The 13,151-nt window shown below is 47.7% G+C and overlaps 2 protein-coding genes across 2 annotated transcripts in view; both read right to left on the bottom strand.

Moving 5' to 3' along the window:
* mtnr1bb (melatonin receptor 1Bb) overlaps window positions 1–5,068 on the bottom strand; it is a 25,632-nt gene extending 20,564 nt beyond the window's left edge. Inside the window, exon 1 of the mRNA XM_019859570.1 lies at window positions 4,354–5,068. Coding sequence (XP_019715129.1) covers window positions 4,354–4,570 — 217 coding nt within the window. The 5' untranslated portion in view covers window positions 4,571–5,068. The remainder of the gene's footprint in view (window positions 1–4,353) is intronic.
* A 2,731-nt stretch (window positions 5,069–7,799) lies between these two features.
* Window positions 7,800–13,151, bottom strand: part of fat3b (FAT atypical cadherin 3b) — a 55,403-nt gene continuing 50,051 nt past the window's right edge. Inside the window, exons 47-51 of the mRNA XM_019859612.1 lie at window positions 12,827–13,076; window positions 10,844–10,945; window positions 9,944–10,003; window positions 9,816–9,854; window positions 7,800–8,812 (exon numbers count right to left, since the gene is read on the bottom strand). Coding sequence (XP_019715171.1) covers window positions 8,166–8,812; window positions 9,816–9,854; window positions 9,944–10,003; window positions 10,844–10,945; window positions 12,827–13,076 — 1,098 coding nt within the window. The 3' untranslated portion in view covers window positions 7,800–8,165. The remainder of the gene's footprint in view (window positions 8,813–9,815; window positions 9,855–9,943; window positions 10,004–10,843; window positions 10,946–12,826; window positions 13,077–13,151) is intronic.

Genomic DNA, 13,151 nt, shown 5'->3' with positions numbered 1-13,151 from the left:
CCAGTGCCCCCCATCGCCGTGTACTCACTGGAGCGGAGAGACACAGTTGATAAAGCGGCTCCGGTGTCAAATGAACCGAGAAGTTGCGTTTCATTACAAATGTAAGTCTCTTTCTTTCGCTCTCATAAATTTTTTTTTTTTTTTTTTTTTTATTCATGTGAATCGACGGAATACGTCATTGCATTGACTCGGGCGAACGCTTCCCGCGGTGCGTCAGACATCAGTGCCGCACGCAGCCATTTGGAAACGCGGCGTCAAGCAGAGTGACTCGGCGGCACCAAAACGGTCTGGCGGGAAATTTGGGGGTGGAAGCGCTTTGTGAAGAGACCACGCGGGATTTCGCGTCCTGCTTATCATTCGTACTTCTCCGCTGATCCTCTTTAAATGCTCAGGAATTTTCGGGCTGGACGGCAACCTCGAGATCAGAGAAAAAAAAAAAAAAAAAAGATCAAAGGAAGACCAGTCGCCACTTTGTTGGCGTCAGCCCAGCGGTTTTGAACAGGTTATTGACAAGTTCTCGACTGAGCCTGAGCAATTTGGATGCGACAGCCAAGCGGGGAACAATCTGGAGACTAATGATAAGTGACAAAAGATAAATGCAAAGCTAATCACCGGTGTCGTGAGAAACGGAGACAAAAGAGCAACAAGAAGAAGCCAATTGCTGTCACGTTGTTTTGGTGGAATCCAGGATTTCAAATATTCCTCAATCGGATGTTATGAGCGTATCATCACTATTGGTGGACAGTATTTCTATACATTAGAATCACGGTATAGATGCTATCTTGGGATTGGATCTTTTTGGGATGGTCTCTGCTGTTCAATTTTGGGGGAAAAAAAATTAAAATCTGCAATTTTTCAGTTTTGCTATATTTTTTGGGGGTGTTTTTTGTTGATGCTCAAAATAAAAGATGCTTGGCTTGTGTAGTTTAATTTTTTTTTTTTTGTAAATGATTAATAATTCCAGATGTATTCATTATTAGCATTCACCCAAAGCCTCTCAGATTGAAGTTTGTTATGTACTGATGATGATTCACATCCTAGTGTAGTTCTTCCGTCTGCCACCTGGTGGCAGCAGTGCGGCATGAGATTGATCGGCGAAAGCTCAAATCGAGCCGCATTTGATGTATAACGTTACACGCGGTTCGCCGCGGATGATCAATGACGATAGCCACGCAAGTTGAAAAGTTACACAATAAAATCTTATCAATCGTCTCTTCGCGATAGATTTTGGCGGTGCCGCCCAGCTTTAAGAGGCACACTTTGTTTGTATGTCGCAGGTTTCCAAAAGCGTGGATGATTAGTGTCACGTTTTGCAGCAGATGGCTGGCAACAATCGATCATCACAATGCATTTATTTTGGCGCTTTTCGTTTCAAGATGGTTTTTTTTTTTCTTTCAAGCATTATGTTCAGATGGATGAGGGCCTTGGGGAGGGGGTAGCGGTGGTGGGCAGCAAAAGAGGAGGGGAGGTGGCTTGTAGATGTGAAATAAATAGTCTCTTTGAAGCGACTAACGTTTGATTGCTTTGACACTAATCCTCTTCAAAGGCGGCGCCCCCCCATCCCCCTCCCCTCGCCCACCCCAAAAAAAACTTCTGACCTACGCGGGGGTGTTCGCACATGCACACACTTTGGTGCGCCCAAGCCGCGAGGCCCACAAAAGCGTATTATGGCGCCGGCTGTTGAAAATCGGACGATTTCTTGTCAGGACGCACAATTCCATGACTTGCGATGCAGATTTTCACCTTTGACGTCAAAGACTTTGCCATCGTCTTTTTGTCGCTCTCCTTACTGCATCCCCGTTCACAATCAAGAGCGAGGCGTGCGTCGACGCCAACGAGAATAACGTCAATTTGCAGTCGCAGACGAATTTTGGGGTCTAATCTTCGAAAGTCAAGAGTTGCGAAACAAGTCTATCTTTTGACATCGTACGACATCATTTTCATGTGTTGCTTCATCCCTTCAGTCATCTTTTAGTCCAAAGGAGTAAACTGTCTGCTTGGCAGTTTGACCTTTTGAGAGAGAGAAAAAAAAATCGGACGCCTTCTCCGAAATGGAACAACAGTTCAAGCTAGCTATCGTTCCAAATGAATGGACTTTTTAACAATAGGGCCTGCGGTCCAAGTGGGCTGCCGTGCATTACTTAACTTCCTCGGTGGCGCTATTATTATGCTAACGGCATGTAGGTGAGAGCGAAGCTCGTCGTTAGTCATCATCACATGAGGATTGCTCACGTCAGCAGCGAGTGGCCTTCAATCGGGTGTTTTCCCACCTGAAGCGCACCGAGGGCGGAGGGCTTCACCCTCGCGGACGAGTGGGCTGCCACCTAACTGCGAGCGCGTTTGACTAAAAGCGCTGCGCCGCCTACTGTAATGCCTCTTCAACCCAAAAACAAAAAAAATAAAATAAAATAAGGTGGGTTGTGGAATGGAGTGCAATGGTTAAGAGCAGTTTACAGGTGGCAGACGTTGGTGTGGGCTCCGAAATGCTACGTGTACAACTAAAATATTCGTTGGCGGACTGAAAGCAGGCAACACAGATGTGAAGTCGCGTGTACAATTAAAGGTGAGCTGGCAAAATCCACGGAGCTCTTAAGTGAAGCAGTTGAGGAGGCACTCGCGATCATAAAACAGCAACACCGAGCCAGCAAAACCTGAGCGCTGCCTCGACTGAGCTTTTTAAACGTCTCCATTCAAGCTGAAAGACGGCGCCGTGAAGGCAAACACGTTTTCTTCCTTCCATTATAAAGACATGCTCAAGACTTTTTTTCCTTTTCTTCTTCTTCTTTTGAAAAAAAAAAAATAACCGATACTCCGCCAATTCCGTGCGTGCGTTCAATCACCTCGGGTCAAGGTGATGGTGAGCGCGACAAAAAGAAAAAAAGAAAATGCCTTTTAGCACGTGAAGAGAAAAAGCGACACGGTGCACTTTGGAAGTAGAAGAATACAGTCTCTGATTGAAAAACTTTTTCAATCAAAGTCACACGAATTTACATTTAAAATGTTTACACCTGAACTTTGACAGCCCTTATATATATATATATATATATACATATATACATACAGAATCATCATGTATGCTCAATGCCTCACTAGCCCACCGACAGTCCTCTGCGATATCAGGTGCAAACCGTGCATATATGTGCGTTTGTTTGCCTTGATTACAGGCTGACAGGCTCGACATGTACAACCCCGCCCCACCCCCGTTCCCTCCCCCCGACTCCCCTCACACGTGTCGTTGCATATTTACAAGAGCTTTCTCGTAAGTAATAATGCAGCGCACACTTTCCGGGCAGAAATAGATGTCGAGGAGGAGTGCATTGTGGAACATGGCAACCAAAAGGTTCTCAGAGAATTGGCTGCCACCAATTTCCATCTGGTTCAGATGCACACACAAAATTTTTTTTTTGAGTCGCAACAACTATTTTTTGAACATTTTTTTTCCCCTCAAAAAGCACGACTTGAATTCCTTCCCTCAAAATATGACCTTCTCTGTGTGAAAAGAATGAATTTCTTGGCTCAAAAAACATTTGAAAAATGAGATTTTTTTTCATCAAAATTAGATTTTTGCAGAGGAAAACCCTTTTATGCCCCCTAAAAAGGACTGGGTGGTTGTTTTACGAAATAGTTTCGAAAGGATTTGGGGGTGGAGTCACAATAAATCCCCTTCCATAATTGTAGTGGCACACTTCAACATTGGACCAACCCGCAATTAAAACGATTTATTCTCCAAGTGGCGATCTTATGCTGGCTCCCTCTTGTGGTACATAAAATTATCACCGCCCTGGTACAATTCAGTTGTATTTAACCTTCACAAGTTCAATATATTTGAGACTCTTAAAACTGTTGGGTTTAACACACAACACTAGGTCAAAAAAAAAAACATTGCATTGGGTTGAGGATTTGACCCAGAATGTTGGCTCAGGATTTTGATCGTGATGAACCCAGCGCTGGGTCCAAAAGGGACGTAGTCAATGCTGGCTTATCTACGACTTTGCATTGGGTCCAGGATTTGACCCTGCATGTTGGGTCCAAAGCCACACTTTGAAAACAGTTGGGTCAAAAATATCCCAATCTGGATCAAAATGGACTGATCTACCACTTGGGTCAATTGGACCCAACTTTCTGGGTTGTTTTAGCCAAACTTCCACGTTTCAGTACAACAACAACACTGTCCAAAATGGTGACCAGCTTCAGCCTGCCCAAATCCAACTTTCAACCCAATCAGCTGCGTCAAAAACAATTGACCCAACCTTGGGTCAGCATAACCCAGGCTGCTGAGGTCAGCATTTTTTGGGGGGTGTGTGTAAAAAGTTTGATAAGCGCCAAAGGAGATTGAAATTGGACGTTTCTTACCCGAGTTCCTCAGCTTGCGATTGCGGAAGACGCTGACGATGACCAGCAGGTTGCCAAGCACGTCCACCACGGTGGTGAAGATGAGCACGCTGGCCAGGATGCCGATGACCCAGGCGGGCCGGCTGCCCACCTCGCCGCCGCCGCCTCCTCCGGCGCTACCGGACAGGGCTTGCGCCTCCTCCGAGCGATTGTGGAGGAGCGCCAGCGTTCCGGGCATCACGTCCCGCCGAGCATCGCCGCACCTCTGCCGAGCCGCCTCCGACTCCTGCCGATTCTTCTTCTTCTGGTTCTTCTTCGTCCGCCGCCGCCGCTGCTTTCGCTTGTTGTTCTTGCCGAGACACTTGATAGGCAGAGGGAGGCGCTCACGTGTGACCTACATAAAGTTACACCAGTCTTGTTCACTCAAAGTCATTCATCCAAAGCACACTGGCTTCTCCCACCTCCTCCTTAGCCGAAGCGCTCACGTGTTTTTTTTTTTTTTTTGAGGTGGGATCTCCCTCTCTTCCGCTGCTCCCAAAAAGAAGCAAAAAGGGGATGTTTGCTCTAAGCCGTTGTGACGCCTCGGCAGATATGCTCAGCATCCCCGAGGAACGCTCGCCCGAGCCCTTGGCAGCCTTCCTCTCACTCACCGTCCCCCACACACGCGTACGCACACGCACGCTCCCCCAGGTGAGGCGCGCACGGAGACACCCCGCGAGTAACACATCACCTCCTCCCACGTGCCTTTATAGCGCTCTCTCTCTCTCTCTCTCTCTCTCTTTTCTCTCTCAATCCCCCCTCCCCCACCCCCAGCACGCTGAGCGATGCGTGCCAAACATCAGCAAAGCGTGGCAGCATCCTCACTCTGTTTACTACCTTTTTAACTGAGAATAATATTAAGAATATTATACATAAATCTGTTATGAAAATATGTGTATCTTTGATTCAAATTTTTTCCATTTTTTCCACCATTTTTTTGTCATCTGTAATATTCCTATCTTGACATTTGTCTGAATTAGTTTGAAGCGGAAAAATTGAGAAAAAAAACGGGGAGAAAAAAAGTTTCATTTTATTACGTTTGTCCGTAGAAATTAAAATAGTGACGAAATAAATACGATAAAAATAAAATTAGATTTTTTTGTCAAATATTTTAAGGCAAAAAAATCTTCAGAGTCGAAACTATTTTTGGGGTGGATAAATATTTTTCAGGTTTTCCCCCAACCCAACAAATATGGTTGTGTCACAAAAAAAGCCGACCAAAACCTTTTTTGTTAAATTTTTCCCCCTACAAAAGTACTACTTTATCAAGTAATAATTTTTGATCAGGAAAAAAAAACTTTTTGAGGGGGTGCGGCGTGTGGCGAAAGTAATTTATGCTTTCAACTGCCACATTTCTTTGATTGAAGTGTATGGATAGTCAAATTTTGATGAGATTTTGCTTTGAATTATTTCCAGAAAGTTTTTTTTTTTTTTTACACAAAAATTGTTTTTTTTTTTTTTTTTTTTTTTAGGGGGAGGGTTAGAAAAAAGTAGAAGAAAAAAAGTAATTTTGTCACAGAAAGTAGCGGCACGCACGGAGCGCGCAACACCGGCACATCCCCCCCACTCCCACGCGCCTTGAGATGCGTTTCGCTCTCTCACGCTCTGGATCTCATGCTCTTGCTCTCTCGGATGCCGAGCAATGCGTGCAAAACATCAGCACACTGACGCAATTCATTCACCTTTTTCCACTCAAACTACTTGACGCTAATTGCGTGCACGCTGACGGGTGTTGTTGTTGTTGTTGTGTTGCGTAATGCTTATTTTATAAAGGCATTTGCCGCTTTTGTGTACAATTGTGTCATCAAATCAAAAAACAAAAAAAGTCGCAACCCTCATCATCGCTTACATTTCTAAACGCAAAGCCAGCATTTATTTATTGAAGGTTTCAGGAAAAGATGACGTACATAAAGTACATAAAAATATTTTTTTTTGTCTGTCTTTTGGTAAAACAAGTGACAATTGTATCGCTTTGTGGGGGCAAATGTTGATTTGAGGTCCGAATGTTTCGTGTTCGGCGTCGTGCGCAATGTGACGTGTTACACAAGCGTTTGTGGGTCAGCGTGTGAGTGAAAGAAATAAATGAAAACGCGTCCAGTCGGTGAAAAGCGTGCCGTCTCCCTCTCCGGCGTCATTATGGAAACGCTCAGTCGGCGCGGACAAATCGCATCATCGCGGCTGCCATTGATCCCTGGCACCCTTGTGACGCACTTGCAATTATTCGGCATCGCCTGCATGGATTTTTTTCCCTTTTTTTTGTCGCCTCGTGTCCTCGTGTGTGTGTCTGACACCGAGCGGGACGCTTTCATCTGCCGAGGGGTGACTGTCGGATGGCCAATAACGCCGGCCTCAATGTGTCATGGCTCGAAATGTGGATGACAACGGTGGGGAGGGAGGAGGGGAGAGCCAGCAGACGTGACGGTGCTTGGTAGGATTAACGTGCCGGATGTAATATTTGTGGAGTCAATTGATCCAGTTAGGACAAGAATGAGCAAAGTCTTCTTGGGGGGGTATTTTGAGTGCAGAAATGCAGGTTAGATCATGACAATGTTTTCAACTTTCATGAAAAGTTGCTCCATTTGACGAGTGTTTAAGTGCACTCGCATCGCAATTTTTTCCTCGTATCTCAAGACAAAAATAGAAATTGGCCAAGCCACGGTTAATGAAAAGCCGTAAGTTGTATGCTTGTGAAAAAAAAATGTGTGTGTGTGTGTGTGTATATATATATATATATGTGTGTGTGTGTGTGTATGTGCGCGCGTGCGGCTATATATATATATATATATATATATACACACACGTGTATATATGAATACATACACACACATATACGTGTGTGTGTATATATATATATCATTGGATATTCGGGTAGTGCACAATGCCGTTTGCTGAGCACGCTCGCAATAAAACAGGCAGCAGCAGTAGCGTTCCTGGCATATGTCAAAGGATTGTCCCGCTAATCATCTGCTAGACAGACAGCCAGCCACATACACGCACATACAGTACACACACACACACGCACACGCACACCATGCCTCACTGCAGCTGATTACGCTGTTGAAATTAAAGCATTGCTGAATAATACATGAGTGGCAGTTGCGTGAGATGATGTTTGTGTCCGTTCCAGCTGTGCATGCGCGTGTGTGCCTGGCCAGGCAGATGTCGGCCAAGCAGATTAGGCTGCGCCGTTTTGTGTGTGTGTGTGTGTGTGTGTGGAATCATGGTGTGACAGAGAGCAACCATCCTCCTCTTTCCCTTTGCAAGCTTCATCCAGTATCACCACCGACCAACGGGGGAAAAGTAATCAAGTGCAAATACTACGCTTCCATTTGCCGTCTAGGCTTGTAAAAAGTGGAAGCACTTTGGATGGTCGAGCCTTGGCAGAGGTCTCGCGCGAGGTGTAGTGCAGTGCAACTGACAACCATGAGTTGCGTACGGTGTACACAATTTATTCACAGTGATAAAACACGGCCTGGAATAGACGGCGGCGCGTTTGTGTGTGCGCGCGTGCGCAGTCTTAAAAGTGTCTTACTTTTAATTATCTTTCGCTTTGATGCTCGTGCTGCTCGGCCGCCAAACGACCTCCTCGTGAAATAAATAACTGGCGAGTAATGAAATGATTAAACAAAGACGGCGTTAATCTTAATAACATCTCTGAAGCGGCGTGCCGCATGCGGTTAAACACTCCTTTACCCGGAAAAACGAGCGCCACTGACAAGACGAGGGAGGCTGATGTCTATTTTTTTTTTTCCCCCCGGGCCACCGCGTATCGTCCGTGCCAAGAGTCTGGCGGGTCATTTGAATCCGCCCCCCCCCGCCGCAGGTTCTGACCCAGTGGAGGTTCTGTTGGTCCTCGTGGCCCTCCTGGCTCGGAGTGACACCAGGTTCAACAGTCTCTCAAGCTCATCCCCGGAACCGGTTATGGCAGCAGAGCCAAGATTTCCGCCGCCGCCCTCCCGACTCCCCGAGGCCCAGGCCCGCAAGGGGGGCAGGAGCTGGGCCGGGTGTAAACTGAGGCCCGGTGGGCTGGACGGGTAGCCGTCATAGGCTTCCCGGGTCGGGGGCAGGGTGTCGTAGAGAGCCTCGGTCTCCTCACTGGGATCAGAGTCTCGCCGGGGCTCCCGGTACTCCTCGTAAACGGGTGATTCCTCGCTGCTCTGTTGCCGCCCTTGCCCGCCCGGCCATCTTGTCCTCTGCCACTCGCCCGACTGGTTCTTCTCCCACTGGAAGGCCCTCCGTCTTGCCTCCGACAATGACTCCCGGCCTCTGTCACCGCTTGGCACTTGGATCGGGTAGTCCAGCTGCAGGGAGCGGGTGCTGCCGCCCCGCCGAATGTTCTGCTGGGCGTCGCTCAGGTCGTAGTGGGACCCCACCTCAGGTGGACGCAGGCGGGAGGGCGAGAACCAGCCGGAGCTCTGCCTGGAAGAGTCCCAGTGGTAGGCTGCAGGGACAGGAACGCACCCTTTCAGGTCTTTTTCCGGTGTCGTTCCGTGAACAGGAGTATCATGAAATGGGGGAGGGGGGGGGTGTTTGGTGGGCGGGTGGGGTGAAGAACTGAGCCTGAAAATGCCTTGGTTGTGGGGGTCGGATCAGCGTTGTGAAAGAGGCGCTACGTTGCCTCTGTGGAAAGATATTCGCCATTGGCGCTGCGAAGTTTCAAGCTCATGACACTTGCTACTCCTGTGCTGAAAGCAATTGTCACGGTCGCAGTCAAAGATCATCCCCGCGAGAACAACAATCGACCATTTGGTCACATTTCCCCACGCGCTAAGTCACCATCGTAATGAACGAGTATGATGAGGATGAAGTTTGGTATTGTTGATGATGATTATGGCCTGGATACATGCTCGTGACGATGATTATGATAAACGATGCCTTGTGACAAGTCAAGACTTGTTTCTCTGTCATCTTTGAAGTTGAACGCCCTCGGAGTCTCTTTCTCTCTTTTGTTTGCACCGGCACGGTTAAAAAGAAAAAAGAAAAAAAAAAAAACGCTCGGCGCTATGTGCTATGAGGAGAACTGGCATCGGTTGCTAGGGAACAAGACATAAAAGTCAATAAGCAAACGTCTCAGCTTGGGCCACCGCACGACTTCCTGAACCTGACGGGAGAATTCCAGCGGTTGACTGTCACGCTGTCGCTAAGACGTGTTGTCGCATTTGTGAGCAGCCGCTCGGGACCACCTTGGTACCAATCCATCGATTGATGAAATGAAATGGTTTGCGTGTTGAGGGTCTCCCAGAATGCCCCGGACAGCATTGTCAAGTTGAGTACTTCTACCTACATAGCCAGCGATCGACCTTTGAACCGCTCAAGCCCACCCGCCCAAACTTCATATTGGCGCACCTACGTGCAAAGCCACCTACCTTCACGCAACCCATCGACATGAAGAGTCGCAATCAAGCCAGGATACATACAACAGTATGTTTGAATGTGACACTTACTGGGACTGTGCTGCCACTGCTCCTTGTCCAGGTTGGTAACTGCAAACAAATAAGAACATTGAAAGAACGGCAAAAAAATATATATACATTATATATGCGCATGCATCTAATAACAGGAGTTTTCCTACCTTCACTTTCAATGTGGTCCACCGTGTCATTGACCAGACGAATGACTGTGACGATGGAGGCTGCGTGCGATAAAAGACACACACACACACACACACGCACGCACGCACGCACGCACGCACGCACGCACGCACGCACGCACGCACGCACGCACGATGTCACGACAACGACAGTTGACTTGAATAGGTTAACGTAGCGCGTAGGATTAGGTTTGCACGTCGATGTGCGCGCGCTTGTGTTCTCTTTAGGGTGTCAGATGGGCGACAGTAATTAGAGAGGACGCAAGCAGACACGTGGCTAGCGTGTTAGCAGCGCACCTTCCTGGTAGCAGAGGGACGATCAATGCTATCGCACGCTCTGGGCATTGGGTGGTGTGTGTGTGTGTGTGTGTGGGGGGGGGGGGACTTCTTCACCTTGTTGTCATCTCCTGAATGACTTCATGTCGCTTAATGAAGCGCCGCCGTTGTCAATCAGTGGTGGTGGTGATGTTAACTCCACCAGTATTTTTTTGTTGTAACTAATTACAGCAAAAATAAAAAAATCCATTGATTTCAAACTCCCTTTTTATATCCGTGTGTGAAACTAACGCAGGCTTGAAACTCTTAATTTGAAACCTAAAAGTTGCCTTCAAAGTTGAAATCCTAACTCTTGTTTAAAAACCCTATTTCGAAACCCTAATCTTGGCTGGAAACCCTTTTCCAAAACCATACTCCCGTTTTGAAACCCATACCATAACCCAGCCTTGAAACCGTGACCCTTACTTGAAACCCGACTATGAAGTCCCAAACCCTGTCTAAAAACCTTACTTCGAAGCCTTAGCCCAATCCGAGGTGCGCTGTCATCTTCAGTAACGTATCATCTTGGTGTTGGTGCGCTCGTGTGGTGCGATGTCGTTGACGTACCGTTGTCATCGAAGGACTCCGACGTATATGAGCTGAGCTCCTCCGGGGTAGAGTCTGACGAAAGGCCAATCGCGGCGCTCTGCACAGGCGATGACCGCTTACCTGGGCGCGCGCACACACACACACACACACACACACACACACACACACACACACACACACACACACACGTTGCACAATTAGCCAACATCGGCATGTAAATTTGACTCTGCTTGAGAAGCATCTCAAATGGAGCCTTTGGTCTCCACAACAACCCGCTACGCTCTAAGGCCTTTGGACCGTGTGTGTGTGTGTGTGTGTGTGTGTGTGTGTGTGTGTGTGTGTGTGTGTGTGTGTGTGTGAGCGAGAAAGCAGCCCCCCCCACCCCACACACACACCAATCAACTCCACACTCCAAGGGGCTCAGGCAGGCTGTCAATCAACGTAAGAGCAGCCACTGGGCAGCTTGTGAATTCACGCCGGATACTTCAATAACGCACTCACTCATACAAACACGCACGCACGGACACGCACAAATACTACAGGTTCAAAAACGGGCTTAGGTTTCCAAATGATGGTTTCAAGCGTGTGTTTAGGTTTCAAATTAGGGTTTTAGTCCCTGAGGTAGCGTTTAATGTCTTAAGTTAGCGTGTCTAGTTAGTTTAGTTTCTTGAGTGTCTCAGACAAGGGTTAGGATTTTAAGCCTGTGTTAGGCTTTCAAGTCTGGTCAAGTTTCAAATGAGGGTTCCTGGTCGTGTTCGGGCTCAGAGTGTGGGTTGAAAAAAAAAAATGAATATGAGTGCTCATATGTGCTCCGTGTTGCCGCTACTAAATTATTCATCATATGCTAATAGTTAATTATTCAGCAGGCTGCGTAAACGACCAATCGGCACGCTCGCCTCGGCCGTTTATGAGCGGGCGATGATACGTGAGCCGGCTGTCGCTGAGCTCAGCGCTAATAAAGTGCAGTGGCTAACGAAGGCTTTCAGCCGCTTTAATCGGGCGCTAATTAGACGCTTTCCCTCAATGGCAGTCGGGGGCACAGCACCCCGATGAGGACATCCTCCTGATCCTGAGGAAATCGATGATGACCAGCAGGAAGAGGTCGATAACAAAAACAAATGCTTAAGATTCACTTCTGGCATTGGAAACAAACCCTGTGGGATTAGAAGTAGCCGTTTTAAATAAAGATCTGATGAATTCATTGAAAAAAGCAATTGGCAGATTCATCGATTAATCAAATAATCGCTAGTGAGCAACTCTAAAATGTGGACGCTAGTCGGGATCCGAATCGGTATCGGCATATCTTACTCATGGATGGTTGGTCTCAAAATCGGCAGCATAGCACCCCTATCGATTAAGTTTTCAAAGTTGGGCTTCAAGCCTGGGTTCAGGTTTCAAACCTGGGTTAGGGTGGTACGGCTCCGTTACCGTCTTTTGGTATTTCTCCAACTCGAGCACTTTGGTCCAAAGTAGCACAAAGCAGAAACTCCAACATTTATTATTCATGTATGTTCATTTGAATTGACAATGAAAACGTGTATCGAGGTCAGCGGGAAGTCATCCGTCTCCGTGGCAACCATGCAAACCAAAGTGGCCCCAGTGCAGGTTTCCTTGAAAGCCGAAACTTTGAAACCCGAACCTAATAGGCTTGAAAATATAATTTGAAACCTGAACCACGGCTTGAAACGCTAATTTGGAGAACTTACCCTCATGTGAAACATTAACCCTGGTTTAAGGCACTTATTTTGAAACCGAAACCAGGCTTGAAACCCTACTTTGCTGAAACCCAGGTTATGACACGAACCCTGTATGAAATTCGACGTTAAAGCGCTAACGCTTGCTTGAAACCCAAACTCAGGCCTTACTTTTGAAATGGGCTTGAAATCCTAATTTGAAACCCTCACGCAGACATGACGCTCTACTTTGAAACCTGAACTCCGGCTGAAAACCTTAGTTTGAAACACTGCCACTGGCTTGACACTTCGCCGTGTGCAGTCTGACCTTCGCTGGCGTCCGTCCTCTCCATCTCAAAGGCTCTCAGACTCCACTCGTCTTCGCGTTCGTCACGCCGCCTCACTTCCGCCGGCGCGTGGCTGGCCCCGCCGTCCCAGGACACCTTGTGAGCGGGGCTGTGCCGGCTGAGGCGTCGGCAGGGCGACGGCGGGGGCAGGTTGGTGGGCGCCACGCTGCACACGGCCACGCCCCGACGGTTGCTGCGCACATTGGAGGTCTCGGACAGAAACTTGCTCAGCTGTGACGGGAGAATGGGGGGTCGTCCCGCTGTCGCTGCGCGAAACGAAAAACTGTCACGGAGGGCTGGGGTTCG

The sequence above is a fragment of the Hippocampus comes genome, unplaced genomic scaffold (assembly GCF_001891065.2).
Source record: "Hippocampus comes isolate QL1 unplaced genomic scaffold, H_comes_QL1_v1.1 scaffold328, whole genome shotgun sequence".
Classification (NCBI taxonomy): Eukaryota; Metazoa; Chordata; class Actinopteri; order Syngnathiformes; family Syngnathidae; genus Hippocampus; species Hippocampus comes.
This window is presented reverse-complemented; position numbering and strand designations above follow the sequence as displayed.